At 40.1% G+C, this 17,190-nt stretch overlaps 1 protein-coding gene across 1 annotated transcript; it reads right to left on the reverse strand.

The window, feature by feature from the left end:
• Nucleotides 1-11,518: 11,518 nt before the first annotated feature.
• LOC109867771 (carboxypeptidase A2) lies at nucleotides 11,519-16,802 on the reverse strand. The gene is made up of 11 exons (XM_020457052.2): nucleotides 16,673-16,802; nucleotides 16,248-16,329; nucleotides 15,985-16,119; nucleotides 14,509-14,607; nucleotides 14,013-14,114; nucleotides 13,648-13,749; nucleotides 13,399-13,509; nucleotides 12,608-12,698; nucleotides 12,132-12,331; nucleotides 11,937-12,021; nucleotides 11,519-11,785 (listed from the first exon to the last, which is right to left on the reverse strand). Exons 1-11 carry the CDS (start codon nucleotides 16,732-16,734, stop codon nucleotides 11,598-11,600), a joined length of 1,257 nt encoding a protein of 418 aa, XP_020312641.1. The 5' UTR covers nucleotides 16,735-16,802; the 3' UTR covers nucleotides 11,519-11,597.
• Nucleotides 16,803-17,190: the final 388 nt, after the last annotated feature.

Genomic DNA, 17,190 nt, shown 5'->3' on the forward strand with positions numbered 1-17,190 from the left:
GGAGATGCACCGGTATATTGTATATTATTATGACATTGTTATGTGTTTTCAGAAATACGATGTAAACTTTGCCTTAAAATGTCACTGAACTCTTGGAATTGTGCAATGCCTTCAGATAACGTATATAACGACAGATTCTCATTATGTGTCAGTGCTCAGTTGTTTTTATATATTAATGCACAGCCCCTCCTATGTCAGTCTTCTATTGTTCTTTCAGAAGCTGTGGTTGGAATCAGAGAACTAGAATGACAATCTAGTTCTAAGGTTGGAATGATCTTAATAAGAGGGGTTATGAGCTGAACAGTCAAATCTATGAATACGTTCCGAATGGCACCCTATTCCCTATGTAGTGCAGTACTTTTGAACAAAAGTAGAGCACTATGTAGGGCATAGGATGAGATTTGGGATGCTCTGTTGTCTAGCTCCCAGTTAAGGGGCATTATAGCAATCAACCAACCGGCATAAGTGTTATCCAGCAGCCCAGAACGTTTAAAGTCAATCTTATATCAATGAGTTCAATCTGATTGTTGTATCAATGTTGCTTAATCATTACATTAGGAAAATTGAGTGGCCCCAGGCCTGCAATTTCTTCCATGTTGCAATACTAATTATCCAATACCTCTCAAAATCCATCTTATAAATGCTTGTGTTGATAATGACTCGCTTCAAGGCGTCCATAAGATATAGTAGAAATGTAAATCCATATTTGAAACCATTTCAGTTGGTCTGAAAAATGCATTATCATCTATGTTCAGGATGAAGCCCTGAGGATAGCAGGCATCTTATAGCTTTGACTGTTCGGAGTAGAGAAGAATACCACTGGAAATAATACAAATGACTATTTCTGTATGAATTTTCAATATTTAAATAAATATTCATATCAAAGAGTTTTCATTTTTTGAACAATCATTCAGCTCTGAACATTGGCCTTTTTAGTGGGGTTTCAGATTCAGATCACTGTTGTTTATGCTTACAATGCAAGGTATAGAGCTGACACAGAGTCTTTTAGACATTCAGCCTACATCCTGAAATTGCACTCGTTTGAGGCCCAAGTTTAATGATGACATATGAGCAATCACACACGCACACACACGCACACACACAAATCAAAATCAAATAAAATTGTGTTTGTTAGATTCACCGAATACAAGTGTAGACTTTATAGTGAAATGCTTACTTACAAGCTCTTTAAAAAGTTAAGCAGTTAAAACAAGCCGTTAAAAAAGTAAGAACATTTACAAAAAGATCCAAATAAAATAGTAACACAATAAAATAACAATAACGAGGCTATATACTGTATAGGCTATATACTGTATAGGCTATATACTGTATAGGCTATATACTGTATAGGCTATATACTATATACTGTATAGGCTATATACTGTATAGGCTATATACTGTATAGGCTATATACTGTATAGGCTATATACTGTATATACTGTATAGGCTATATACTGTATAGGCTATATACTGTATAGGCTATATACTGTATAGGCTATATACTGTATAGGCTATATGCTATATACTGTATAGGCTATATACTGTATAGGCTATATACTGTATAGGCTATATACTGTATAGGCTATATACTGTATAGGCTATATGCTATATACTGTATAGGCTATATACTGTATAGGCTATATGCTATATACTGTATAGGCTATATACTGTATAGGCTATATACTGTATAGGCTATATACTGTATAGGCTATATACTGTATAGGCTATATACTATATACTGTATAGGCTATATACTGTATAGGCTATATACTGTATAGGCTATATACTGTATAGGCTATATACTTTATATATACTGTATAGGCTATATACTGTATAGGCTATATACTGTATAGGCTATATACTGTATAGGCTATATACTGTATAGGCTATATACTGTATAGGCTATATGCTATATACTGTATAGGCTATATACTGTATAGGCTATATACTGTATAGGCTATATACTGTATAGGCTATATACTGTATAGGCTATATGCTATATACTGTATAGGCTATATACTGTATAGGCTATATGCTATATACTGTATAGGCTATATACTGTATAGGCTATATACTGTATAGGCTATATACTGTATAGGCTATATACTGTATAGGCTATATGCTATATACTGTATAGGCTATATACTGTATAGGCTATATACTGTATAGGCTATATACTGTATAGGCTATATGCTATATACTGTATAGGCTATATACTGTATAGGCTATATACTGTATAGGCTATATACTGTATAGGCTATATGCTATATACTGTATAGGCTATATACTGTATAGGCTATATGCTATATACTGTATAGGCTATATACTGTATAGGCTATATACAAGGAGTGCTGGTACCGAGTCAGTGTACTGGGGTATGAGGTAGTTGGGGTGGTGATTGATTGAGGTAACATGAACATGTAGGTTTGGTTAGATGATTGATTGATTTAAGTACTACTAGGTAGGGGGTGAAAAGCAGAACGTCTGGGTAGCCGTTTAATTAACTCTTTGGGTACAAGAGAAAACAGACTTTGCTTGGGTGGCTGGAGTCTTTGAACATTTTTAGGGCTTCCTCTGACACCGCCTGGTATTGATATACTGGATAGCAGGAAGCTTGGCCCCAGTGATGTACTGGGCCGTACGGACTACGCTCTGTAGCGCCTTGCGGTTGGATGCAGAGCAGTTGCCATCCCAAGTGGTGATGCAGCCAGTCAAGATGCTCTCAATGGTGCAGCTGTAGAACATTTTGAGGATCTGAGGGCTCCTGCCAAATCTTTTCAGCCTCCTGAGGGGGAAGAGGCATTGTTATGCCCTCTTCACGACTGTGGTGGTGTGTTTGGATCATGATAGCTCCTTAGTGATGTGGACATTGAGGAACTTGAAGTTCTTGACCGTCTCTACTACAGCACCGTCAATGTGAATCAGAGTGTGCTCGGCCCTCCGTTTCCTGTAGTCCACGATCAGCTCCTTTGTCTTTATGATATTTAGAGAGAGGTTGTTGTCCTAGTTGGAATGGTGTTCATTAACTTGAATTACTCCTTGTCTGTATCACACAATCACATCTTATGAACTCATATTGTATATCAGATATAATAAAACAAAGTATAAGTTTACTTAGTTACAGTTCCATTTAAAATTATTTGTTCAGTCATTTAATCATAATTTTACCAACAGTTGTGTCATCAGCAAACTTAATGATGGTGTTGGAGTCGTGTGCAGCCACACAGTCATGGGTGAACAGGGAGTACAAGAGGGGACTAAGTACGCACCCCTGACGACCCCCCATGTTGATAGTCAGCGTGGCGGAGGTTTTGTTACCTTCACACACACACGTTTGTTTTACTATCCTTGTGGCGACCAATCAATTGATCCTCATTCAAAATCTAATTTTCCCTAAACCTAAAACCTAAAACTTAACCCTAACCTTAACCACAAACCCCTAACCCTAACCTTAATTCCTAACCCTAAACCTAACCATTAAACCTAATTGTAACCCTAACCCTAATTGTAACCCTAAACCTAGACCTAAATTAGCCTTTTTCCTCGTGGAGACCGGTGAAATGACTCCACTTGTCCGAATTGTCCTTGTTTTACTATCCTTGTGAGCACTTCTGGTCCCCACAAAGATAGCAAAACCAAACACACACACACACACACACACACATATGTACAATATAGACAGTATTATGTACTGTATTCACAGACTCACCCTGTTCTTATTAATTTTACCTCAACTTGCTGAGTGTTTGTTCGGAGGGGGAACAAATAAGCTAGAAATTCAATAAGGAAGGTCTCAAAATAGGTCATATCTTAGTTAAGTAGGGAATGCTCTGAAGAATAGAGATTCAAAAGCAATAAAGACGGTATAAACAACCTCAGCTTGAACCCAATATAACAGTAACAGCCAACTTGAGCATCTTGTAAGCTTTGTTATTTTACAGTATGTCCATGTTATTTCCCCACATGAACGTTAACACTGTTATTAACCAGCAAATTAAAGATGAAGCCCATGCTGAGATATGTGCTGATGAATAAAACAAGGCACAGTCTGTGGTCCTGTTCCAACACATTAAGAATGCGTCCTTCCTTCGTTCCTTCCTTGAAGAAACTCAGGCTCTGAATTGGTTGTAATGGTGAAAGTAAAGGGGTGGTAACCTTGCTTACACCTATCCAGTTACTTATAGATATGTGTATATCTCAAGGAAACAATGTATGTATTTTGTAAAGTATTTGAACAGGGCCTTGATGTAACCCCATCCATATGTGTGTTATATATGTAATTATAAACTGGGTGGTTCGAGCCCTGAATGCTGATTGGCTGACAGCCGTGGTACATCAGACCGTATACCACGGGTATGACAAAACAGTTATTTTTACTGCTCCAATTACATTGGTAAACAGTTTATAATTGCAATAAGGCACCGAGGTGGTTTGTGATATATGGCCAATATACTACGGGTAAGAGCTGTATCCAGGCACTCCCCGTTGCGTCGCGCATAAGAACAGCCCTTAGCCGTGGTATATTGACCATATACCACACCCCCTCGGGCCTTATTACTTAATTCTATGCCCACTGGCTAAACCAACGGTATGTCCCTGTATGCCCGTCACTGTCCCCGTTACTCAGAACAGTCAGGAAGAAGCATATTCACATTCAGCAAAGCACAGTGGCCATCTATGATTGAGAATGAAACATTCCTGTTGCTATTAGAAAGGGAACAATGTGATGGTGCTAAATTTAGCATGGTCTCTCTAGCCCCATTTATACCTGGTTCTAACTTGCGTCTTTTGTCTTGTTCTTGTCCACATTCTGATTGTGGCCACATTTTTAGACAGTTGTAGACAATCAAAAGACACATTGTGATCCGATCGTGATCAGATCATCCGGCCCAACTCCAGATGTAGTCAGACGCACGGCGGCAGGGTAGCCTAGTGGTTAGACCGTTGGACTAGTAACCGGAAGGTTGCAAGTTCAAATCCCTGAGCTGACAAAGTACAAATCTGCTGTTCTGCTCCTGAACAGGCAGTTAAACCCACTGTTCCTAGGCTGTCATTGAAAATAAGAATTTGTTCTAAACTGACTTGCCTAGTTAAATAAAGGTAAAAAATAAACACACGTTGTGTCTGGATATCTTTCAAGTGTAAAGATCTGGACAGAGAAACCATTTAAATTGTTATTATTCCACCCTCTAAAATCATTGACAGGTGGCACCTTGAACTGATTACATCATTAAGCATCTTACAATTTTTATTATTTTGAAAGAATAGCTGAGAAATTATTTGCATAAAGGAAGGGACCAGGATATCTGGTCACAATGCAGACACAGTGGACGGATAATAGACACATGGGCTCCCGAGTGGCACAGCGGTCTAAGGCACTGCATGAGGCATCACTACAGTCCCTGGTTCGATTCCAGGCTGTATCACATCCGGCAGTGATTGGGAGTCACGTAGGGCGGAGCACAATTTGCCCAGCGTCATCCGGGTTTGGCTGGGGTAGGCTGTCTTTGTAAATAAGGGTTTTTCTTAACTGACTTGTCTAGTAAAATCTAAATAAAATCTTAATACCATGTGTAGACACATTTCTGGAAATGTGGGCACAATCAGAATGTAGATACGTTTCAGGAATCAATGTATGACCCAAGTGCAGACTGTGTGAAGTAACAATGTATATTGTAACAACCGGGGCAGGCAAACGACAGGTTAACGCAGAAAGGGGTCGATAATCCAGAGGTGGAGCAAAGGTACAGGGCGGCAGACAGGCTCAGGGACGGGCAGAGTGGTCAAGTGGGAAGGTACAGGGTTAGGACAGGGTCACAATCCAGGAGTGCGAGAAAAAGAGAGGCTGGGAAAAGACAGGCGCTGACAGGCACAAACGCTGGTAAGCTTGACTAACAAGACGAACTGGCAACAGACAGAAAACACAGGTATAAATACCCAGAGGATAAGTGGGGAAGATGGGTGACATCTGGAGGGGGGTGGAGACAAGCACAAGGACAGGTGAAACAGATCAGGGTGTGACAATAAGATCAGGACAAAGGAACCATGTTAGCACCAGCTATAAACAGGGCTTTTGTGCTCGCTTTGTCTTTTTCCTATTTTTAGACCCCGGCTGTACAATTCTGGCATGTAGATGTCTTTTCTTAAACTGTGTTACATAAAAAATTCATCTTATCAGAGTTGCATCATAGAGCGTGGGTTTTCTTACTGTTGAATACAAAAAGCTCCTTTTTGGTCAAGAAAGAATGCTTTATGGCAACCCTGGGAAAATGCTGCAAACACATGTATTACATGTTTGGATGGATCTAAGATGTTTGGTTTTTGTGAGTTAGGTCGTTCTCACTTTAACTGTGCTAGCTACATGTGTAGGTTATGATGACCCAACTCACTTATGTTCCAAGTGAGGGCCAGTGGAGGCCTTATTCTTTACACTGTACTGTTAACGCATAGCCTATCTGCTTACAATCCATATCTAAGAACAAAAATCTATAGTATATAAAATCAACATGCTGCTATACATTTCTCAAGCATGGCTGACTGTTTGATAAGCTTGGCTAGCTATTTGATAAATGTGTATGTATGTTGAAGTAAAGTGTCCATGAGGTTGTTCCTGAAAGCAGGATCAATGAGTTAGCCAGCTGTCCTAAATATTCTGAAATAACTTAGACTTGGCATGGTATAGCCTAATTCACTGGACAATCAACAACATATGTTCAGGTTTAGGGGCTCTATTCAATCTATATCGCAGAAATTCAGGTTTACAGCGTGATTGAAATGTAAAGGCAATGTTCATGCTTTAGTGGAGACAGCATTCATGATAAATGCTGCTTATGTCGGCTCATTCGGAAATGACCTTCAAGTTTCTATCGCGGAATCAAAGATTGAATTGAGCACTAGCTCAACTGTTAAGAGCGTTGGGCCTGTAACCTAAAGGTTGCTGGTTTGAAACCCTGAGCCGACTAGGTGAAAGATCTGTTGATGTGCCATTTAGCAAGGCACTTAACACTAATTGCTCTACGTAAGGCGCTCTGGATAAGAACGTCTGCTAAAATGTAAAGTAATGCGGGTTTTGGTTCAAGTGGATCTGATTGAATCGGGCCCTAAAACTAATTTAATATCATGGATGGTCAGTCCTTGCATCCATAGCTCTATTATTTGAGAGTGGTTGCATTTCTCCAGGCCCATCCCTCAACTTTTTAGGCAGGGTTCTAAGGTATGCTATTGTTTCAAGGTAGGCTATTGTTTCAAGGTATGCTATTGTTTCAAGGTATGCTATTGTTTCAAGGTATGCTATTGTTTCAAGGTATGCTACCGTTTCAAGGTTACTGACTCAGGGTATGGTATTGTTTCATGGTATGCTACTGTTTCAAGGTAAGTTATTGTTTCATGGTATGCTACTGTTTCAAGGTAAGTTATTGTTTCATGGTATGCTACTGTTTCAAGGTAAGTTATTGTTTCATGGTATGCCATTGTTTCATGGTATGCCATTGTTTCATGGTGTGCTATTGTTTCATGGTATGCTACTGTTTCAAGGTAAGTTATTGTTTCATGGTATGCTACTGTTTCAAGGTAAGTTATTGTTTCATGGTATGCTACTGTTTCAAGGTAAGTTATTGTTTCATGGTATGCCATTGTTTAATGGTATGCCATTGTTTCATGGTGTGCTATTGTTTCATGGTATGCTACTGTTTCAAGGTAAGTTATTGTTTCATGGTATGCTACTGTTTCAAGGTAAGTTATTGTTTCAAGGTATGCTATTGTTTCATGGTATGCCATTGTTTCATGGTGTGCTATTGTTTCATGGTATGCTACTGTTATAAGGTAAGTTATTGTTTCATGGTATGCTACTGTTATAAGGTAAGTTATTGTTTCAAGGTATGCTACTATTATAAGGTAAGTTATTGTTTCATGGTATGCTACTGTTATAAGGTAAGTTATTGTTTCATGGTATGCTACTGTTTCATGGTATGCTACTGTTTCATGGTATGCAGATATCCGAAGGTATTAATAATCATTTGTATAATAACTTTATCTACAAGTCTCTGCTAGGTAAAGCCCCACCTTATCTCAGCTCACTGGTCACCATAGCAGCACCCACTCATAGCACGCGCTCCTGCAGGTATATCTCACTGGTCACCCCCAAAGCCACTTCCTCCTTTGGTCGCCTTCCCTTCCAGTTCTCTGCTGCCAATGACTGGAACGAACTGCAAAAATCTCTGAAGCTGGAGACTCATATCTCCCTCACTAGCTTTAAGCACCAGCTGTCAGAGCAGCTCATAGATCACTGCACCTGTACATAACCCATCTGTAAACAGCCCATCTATCTACCTACCTCATCCCCATACTGTATTTATTTACTTATCTTGCTCCTTTGCACCCCAGTATCTCTACTTGCACATTCATCTTCTGCACATCTACCATTCCAGTGTTTTAATTGCTATATTGTAATCACTTCGCCACCATGGCCTATTTATTGCCTTAACTCCCTTATCTTACCTCATTTGCACTCAGTGTATATAGACTTTTTGTTTTCTTTTGTTCTACTGTATTATTGACTATGTTTTGTTTATGTGTAACTCTGTGTTGTTGTATGTGTCAAATTGCTATGCTTTATTTTGGCCAGGTCACAGTTGTAAATGAGAACTTGTTGTCAACTAGCCTACCTGGTTAAATAAAGGTGAAATAAAAATAAAAATAATAATAATATTACATGCAGGTCTTGCAAAACCTTTCATCAGAAGAACATATGAGGTACAACTAGACTTTGTTAACGCCCAGAATAGTTGTTAAGAATAGTTGGCTGATCATACCAATACCTGACTGAAGTGTAACCCCATAGGAATATACAGCACATGAGACACTCATACCAACTGCAACCCCAACAGCCCCCCCCCCCCTTCTGGTTTTAAGAATTCATGATAAAGGGTTTTACTGTAAGCTTCAGATGTCAGTTATTCTTCTTGCTCTCCAAAACAATTCCGTCAGACAAAGCATTATTTTAAAATAGTGGTGGGAGTTTTCATGCCAAGCATGGGGCTTTTCACTTTTCAATGCGGAAATGATTTATTGCAGTCCTACTGCATTCTCTAAAAGTTTAATGTCACCCACCAAAGTGGCTTTACATGCAAATGTGGGCTTGGTGCTTCTTCTTCTTCTTCTTTTCCTTCTTCTTCTCCCCTGTCATTTTCCTCTAAAAGCTATACAAACTAGGCGCCCTGGAGTAGCTTGTTCCACATGGCTTAACTCTGCCCTGCTAGCCTATAAATAGATCCATTTACATTGCATTTCATGGCTGAGCTCTCTCTCAATATTTCAGGGACCCACTAGTAAATTGACTATTAATCATTTATAAACATGACTTGTTCATTTCATTTTGCACAAGGATACAGAGCATACACATTCTATACTGGGACTCCATATATGGACTCAATGTTTTTCTCTTTGATCTTTAAAGTCAGACAAATGATTCATACTGTATGCTTCACCTTGTGTACCGGTAGATCAGATGGGACAGGTTTCGTTATATGAAAAACCTTATACAAATGATTGGACTTCAGTGAGGTATGTGATAAAGGTGTTCATTGGCACCAACTGGAAGGAATCTAACTGAAACAGGACTTGTCCAATGTGAAATGTTGTCTTTGCAAAAATGTGTGCCCTAATAAACACGAGCTTGCCTGTGCTTTGGTTCCAAATGTCACCCTTTTCCCTATATAGTGCACTACTTTTGATCAGATCCCAATGGGCCCTAGTCAAAAGTGGTGCACTACATAGGGAATAGGGTACCATTTGGGACATATATCCTGTGTGTTGCTAACACAGTCTCACATGTGGGTCACCCAAGTGAGTGTGTGTTTGAGCGTTTCGCTCCAGTGCTCCTAACCTCTGTCCACTCTGTTGGTCAGATGAACACCTGAAGGGAGATGACAGATCCGCCATCTGCCTCTTTTCCTGGAAGGTTTTTGAGAAATAATACAGCAATCTACTATGCCCCAAGGCTTGAATATGTTCCAATTCCCTATTCTATGGATGTTAATATTCTATTGAGCACACAAAAAAGCAATACAAGACTAGTCGTAACTTCTCACATTTCCTTTCTCGGGTCTCTACCCAAGACCTAGGGCTCTGTTCAATCAGATCCACTTTAGCCGACATCCTCATAGCGGTTGTTCTGATGGTGAAGGAGATAAAACTGCTTTAGAGCTGCAAAATCCACAAGTGGCTCCTGGCATTATACCTAAAGCGGACGTTACCATTGGCTACACCGAGTCATATGAAGAGAAATCTCACTGGAATGCGAGACAATCTACACGCCGATTAGGCTTCAATATTTTGATGAATGATTTACAATTTGAGTGTAATTATTTCTATATAGCCTACACTTTCTCATTATGAACTTCTAACGTGAATGGGAAGGGTGTGGCCTCATGACAATGATCACAGTTCCACCTCCGACGCCATCAAACATCAGCTATGCGAGTGTCGGCTATCGTCCGTTAACGCTTGATCCGATTGAATCTTGGCCTTAACCATGTTTTGAAGCGATACAGTGTTTGTTTATATTTACGTTGTTTACAAAGATTGGCGTAAAGAAAAAGCTTGTATTATGGGTTTTGATTGGGTACAACTGTTGAACTAAGATCATGTGGCATTTATAAGTTATATTCTTCAAGAATCAATGGGTATATATCATTAATTTATAAGTCCAAAAGTGGATGTAGTAATCAAGGAGTAAAGACTATGGAGGTATGGAGGTACTGTAATAATAATGTATTTGTAATGTCTTTGCCATATTGTATTACAGTGCCATCTAGTGTTGCCTATTGATCCACTGCCTTGTACAGCTCCTACTGCTCCTCTGTACTGACCAGCGCCGTGCACGCCACCCAGCGCCATGGACAGAGCCCAGCGCCATGGACAGGGCCCAGCGCCTGTGAACGATGATTAAGCTACTTGTCTATTCTATCAATAGTCTATTCTACCAATATTCTATTATATCAGTAGTCTATTCTATCAATAGTCTATTATATCAGTAGTCTATTCTATCAATAGTCTATTCTATCAATAGTCTATATTATATCAAGTCTATATTATATCAATAGTCTATTCTATCAGTAGTCTATTCTATATCAAGTCTATATTCTATCAATAGTCTATTCTAATAATAGTCTATTATATCAGTAGTCTATTCTATATCAATAGTCTATTTTCTATCAATAGACTATTCTATCAATAGTCTATTATATCAGTAGTCTATTCTATTAAGTCTATATTATATCAATAGTCTATTCTATCAGTAGTCTATTCTATATCAATAGTCTATTTTCTATCAATAGACTATTCTATCAATAGGCTATTCTATCAATAGTCTATTCTATCAATAGACTATTCTATCAATAGACTATTCTATCAATAGGCTATTCTATCAATAGTCTATTCTATCAATAGTATATTCTATCAATAGTCTATCAATAGTCTATTCTATCAATTTAACAAAAAGTTAAATGAACACAGACACTTTTTCCCAACCTAGAATTCTTTATTTAACTGAGTTCAGGCCTTGGAAGGAAAGGTTATGTGTTGGGTGGGTTTGAGACTTAATAGGAGTGGTCACGGACATACTCCATGATGTCCTTCAGGGCCAGCCAGGTCTCAGAGGCAGTGGGGATGATCTGATTGGCTGGCAGGATGAAACCATAGCGACCGGTGTCCCTCAGCTCGAAGGCAAAGGAGTACTTGATGCCCAGGTTATAGGTCCAATCGATGCTGCCTCCGCTGGCCTGATCTGGAGGGGGGATAAATCACATATTAATGAAAGTATTGGATTGAACTACCATGCTGTGCTTTCCAGTTCTGGCTGGTGGGTCGCATCTAATGGCAAACCAACTTCATTGAAACACTTGGAGCCACTTATAGTATGAGTATTGAATACTTACAGATGATCTTGCAGATGCTGCCAACCTTATATGTGGTTCCATGGAGAGAGCTGAGCTTCTGGACTGCAGACCTGCCCACAGAGTCCTACCAAAAATCAGCAGAGACAGGAGAGTCAGTGGATTAGTGTGTGTGTACATGTGTTTGCATGAGTGTGTGTGCGTATGTACGTGTGAGTGTGTGGTGTTTTATGTTACCAGTTCAGCCGCGTGGAGCGCATCTTTGCAGGTGTATCCGTAGGGGTACATGAGCAGCTGGGAGTAGGCGTGGATGGAGATGAAGGACTTGAAGTTGCCGTGGTTCTTCACCAGGTTCACAACGTTCTTCACCTCTATCTCAGAGTGGGGAGACGGGCCGTGGTACGAGTCAGAGCAGGGGTTGGTACTAGCACCGGGGCCTGGAGAAACACACACGTACACACACATAAAGACACCTGGATGGACACAGGTTATTCTGCATACAACCTAAAAGTATGGGAAGGAAAGCTTTGTCTTCACACCATAAAGTGTTTATCATAACATTATACTTTTCACTAACTTAATCTCTGGGAAAGGAAACTATCAGCTGTGGAAATTTATGCCATAGTCAACCTGTGACACCCACCACCAAAGCTGGTATGGGAATGTAACATTACATGATTTACAGATTTTCTAAATGAGGCGTGATACCCCACCTCCAAAACCGGCATCCCAGTTCCTGTTGGGGTCGACACCACGGCACATGGAGCCAGGGTTCTTGGAGCGAGTCTTGCGCCACATACGGTCCTGTGAACCATGAGGACACAATACTCTAACTCAGTAAACATTATACTGGTATACCATGAAGACTAACTCAGTAAACATTATACTGGTATACCATGAAGACTAACTCAGTAAATACTATACTGGTATACCATGAAGACTCTAACTCAGTAAATACTATACTGGTATACCATGAAGACTCTAACTCAGTAAACATTATACTGGTATACCATGAAGACTAACTCAGTAAATACTATACTGGTATACCATGAAGACTCTAACTCAGTAAATACTATACTGGTATACCATGAAGACTCTAACTCAGTAAACATTATACTGGTATACCATGAAGACTAACTCAGTAAATACTATACTGGTATACCATGAAGACTCTAACTCAGTAAACATTATACTGGTATACCATGAAGACTAACTCAGTAAACATTATACTGGTATACCATGAAGACTAACTCAGTAAACATTATACTGGTATACCATGAAGCACAACCAGGATTGTCCTCATATTACTCTACATTGAGCCAAACTGAGGTGAACAGATGAAAGGTCACACTTTACACTTAGCTGTATAGCTGTAATGTAGTACAGCATTTAGGTATGTATAGGCCTATATGTTACATCTATAGGAGGTACCTACACTAGTGTGGGACTTGACATAGCCCACAGTATAGATGCATTATAGCACTGCATATGGTATGACACCTACACTGGTATGGCTGTGGACGTATCCATCAGGGTTGGCTAGAATCAGCAGGTAGATGTCCATGGTTTTCAGGAGGGAGGTCAGGGAAGCATCAGTACCATAGTCACTGGCAATCTGAAGAACAATAACATGTATTTGTGAGACACACACACAGCGTTGGAATGTTGTTTTTCTGTATAATGTGTTGGTGTTAATTCTGAATACAATAGCAGTCTGGTTTTTCTCTTGGAATGAGAGCAGGTGTTCTCTCACCTTGTTGGCGGTCCACACTCCAGTGGCCTGAGACACCCACTCTCTGGAGTGGATACCAGAGTCAACCCAGATGGCAGGACGCTTGTCGCCACCTGTGCTGAACTACAACAGAGGACAGATATGTTATGGTCTTGTTTCATTCAGCTCTTAGGGAGCACTGACACATGATGGTACACAAACACACACACACATATGCACACACATGCATGCACACACACATGCAAGCATACACACACGCACACACACACATGAGCACGCACATGCACACATACACACACAAGTATATAACGTTACAGCTCTCTCTCTAAAAAAAGAAGACTGTATTTCCATTAACTGTACACAAACAGCAGTAACCCTCTACATACCTTCAGGACATACATGGGCCTGCCTTCATAGGAGGTTCCGATCTGTTCCTTGGTAACTAGGTTAGGGTGAGCAGCCACCAGGCCATCCATCCAGCTGTAGATCTGGAAAGAGAAAAGCACATCAGGATAGTGTCAACATAATGTATGTTATATGATGTTTAAAGTATAGATTACATGTTACGCAACACATTATTACTGTATTTTATATCCTCAGTACAATATCAACTCTGCAATGAGAATAATGTATATGCCAAATTGATGAGGGTGCAATTTGAAATCCATGCAAGTTTGAAGCTACAATATGTGAGTGAGAGGGTGTTCACGTTTGCATGTTCACAAGAGTGAGTGTTTGTGTGTGTGTGTGTGTGTGTGTGTGTGTATATGTGTGTGCGTCTGTGTGTGTGCATGTGTGTGTTTGTGTGTGTGTGCATGCTTGTGTGCATGCATGTGTGTTTGTGTGCATGCGTGTGTGTTTGTGTGTGTGTGTGTAACACACCGTCTCAAGAGGGTGGTAGGCTCCAAAGTTGAAGCTCTTGGAGCTGCGCTCGCTCATATTGTTCTCCTCCATCTCTGCCTTCTCCTCATCAAGGAGTTCCTGAAACAATGACAATACCAATCAAGTTATTACTAACAGTTATTACTGTCAGTTATTGTAACCAACCAGTGTTGGGGAAGCTATTCTGAAAGTATAGTTTACCAAGCTACCAAACACTTCACACTGGAAGAAGTTAAGCGACCCTTAAGAAATATATAGTTTACTTAACTAAAGTTACTTCGAAAAAGTACTTCACTACATCCAAACTACTTTGTGAAAAAGTAGCATATCTAAATCTGAAATATCATAGACTACAAATTACAAGAAAAGATCCCTGTGTAGTCAGATGTTAACAATATGTAATTTATTAAACACCAAAAACTATGTTTCAAGAGAGAATTTGGCAGGTCTGATGCTGAAAAATACAGGAAATTCTTGTCCACTTCACACATTTTTATTTTTGCTACAAAAAGTAGTGTGTAGTTCCAGTATATCGATGTGCAGGGGTACAAGGTAATTGAGGTAGATATGTACATATAACTAGGAATAAAGTGACAGATAGTAAACAGTAACAGCAACGAATGTGATGAGTCAAAAAAAGTTTGTGCTTAAAGGGTCAATGCAGATAGTCCGGGTAGCTATTTGGTTAACTATTTAACTAACTATTTAGCAGTCTTATGGCTTGGGGGTAGAGCTGTTCAGGGTCCTATTGGTTTCAGACTTGGTGCATCAGTACCGCTTGCTGTGTGGTAACAGAGAGAACAGTCTATGACTTGGGTGGCTGGAGTCTTTGACAGTTTTAGGACCTTCCTCTGACCCTGCCTGATATAGAGTCCTGGATGGCAGGAAGCTTTGCCCCAGTGATGTACTGGGCCGTACGCACTACCCTCTGTAGTGTCCTTGTGGTCGGATGCCAAGCAGTTGCCATACCAAGTGGTGATGCAGCCAGTCAAGATGCTCTCAATGGCTCAGTTGTAGAACTTATTGAGGATCTGAGGGTCCATAACACATCTTTTCAGCCACCTGAGGGAAAAGAGGCATTGTTGTGTCCTCTTCATGATTATGTTGGTGTTTGTGGGCCATGATAGGGCCTTAGTGAGGTGGACACTGAAGAACTTGAATATTACAATATTACCTTATTCAAATAAAATGTAATTTCTTAGAACTCCCAGTAGATGGCGGAAGTGAGGAGTCTCACTTGCCAGACTCATGGCCACCAATGGCTGTGGAAAGAGACTTTGCAGCACAGGAGGTTGGTGGCACTTTAATTGGGTTGAACGGGCTTGTGGTAATGATTGGATCGGAATTAGTGGAATGGTATCAAATACATCAAACACATGGTCTCCAGGTGTTTGATGCCATTCCATTTGCTCCGTTCTGGTCATTATTATGAGCCATTCTCCCCTCAGCAGTCTCCTGTGCTTTGCAGTGACTGACCTGCAGGTTGCTAATCATGACAGAGAACTGGATGTTATGGGCACGGAGGTAGTCCTTGACAGCGTACAGGCTGGAGGAGGGCACGCGGATGTCCACAGGGACCTCAGTGTTCACAGGGTGGAGCCAAAAGTCCAGCTGGAAGAGGAGAAGGGAGAGTTAAATTACATAGTGAATAGGGAGGGACACCATGGTTAGCAGCAGGAAACATGACTGTGAATGGGTCTAAACCAAGTATATTATACTCTTGTTTTTAATATACTTACATCCCAGTATGTGTCCTGCTCCAGAGCACGCAGAAGCAGAATCTGCTCCTCAGACTCCACATTGACCCTGATGACCTGGTCTCTGTGTAGGAAGGAAGGAAGGAAGGCATGAAAACGATATCAATCTTTCAGTTCATCAGGGAAACATTATATTTGAAGTCACATGGTGGTTATGGTGAATTGCTAGTAAACACTCAAGTTTCTCAGAGGTTAGAGGCTAGAGTGACTAAATAATTCCATGTCATTGCAAGTCATCTTTAAATTTAAAAAATCCTGATACAAAAATGTGATGGCCCATTGATGCATTGTGTTCTGTAGTGTACAACTAACTGTAGAATCTCTCGGATTTAATGTACTAATCTGCAAAGGGAAACATAATTTATGTAGGTATATTTATTTACAAAGTTTAAAACAGATGAATTTACCCAATGAAGACCTTCTCACAATTGGCGGCTGCAAGCAGCGCAAAGAGTACCAGCACCTTCATCCTTCCTGTGTCCTGTCCACTACTGCCAGCTCTCAAAGCACCTGCCTTTATACTCAACAACAGGTGCATTGTTCCCATGACAGTATTGCTTCACAATCTACTTTTGCTTCACAATCTATGGGGTACTGCCTTTTTCCAATGACTGTGGTGCAATTCAATAGGTCTAGGCCCAATAGTTATTTTGGGAAATGGACATGATGTCTTAGCTCTATTTGTTTTTCCATTGCATGGTTGGTGGTGCCATTGCCCGCCTCCCTCAGTATCAGCTGTAGATAGTAACAGTCCTTCTCCCAGACATGCCAGTGCAGGATAAGTGGGTCTACTCAGCTCAATTGAAAGGCCTCCAGAATATATAGGCCTTATGGTCAAGAGGAAAGTAATACAACATAATAGAATGGAATGGAATAAAATATACGAATGTTCAAAGCAGGGAAGGGAAATCTGAAACTCAACCTG

This window comes from Oncorhynchus kisutch, linkage group LG22 (genome assembly GCF_002021735.2).
Source record: "Oncorhynchus kisutch isolate 150728-3 linkage group LG22, Okis_V2, whole genome shotgun sequence".
Taxonomy (NCBI): domain Eukaryota; kingdom Metazoa; phylum Chordata; class Actinopteri; order Salmoniformes; family Salmonidae; genus Oncorhynchus; species Oncorhynchus kisutch.

Coding starts and splice junctions, on each gene's coding strand:
- LOC109867771 (XM_020457052.2), bottom strand. CDS start 16,734: ATGAAGGTGCTGGTACTCTTTGCGCTGCTTGCAGCCGCCAATTGTGAG. Junction 14,608..15,984: donor TCATGATTAGCAACCTGCAG/GTCAGTCACTGC, acceptor TCATTGTTTCAG/GAACTCCTTGATGAGGAGAA. Junction 12,332..12,607: donor CTGGGATGCCGGTTTTGGAG/GTGGGGTATCAC, acceptor GTGTTTCTCCAG/GCCCCGGTGCTAGTACCAAC.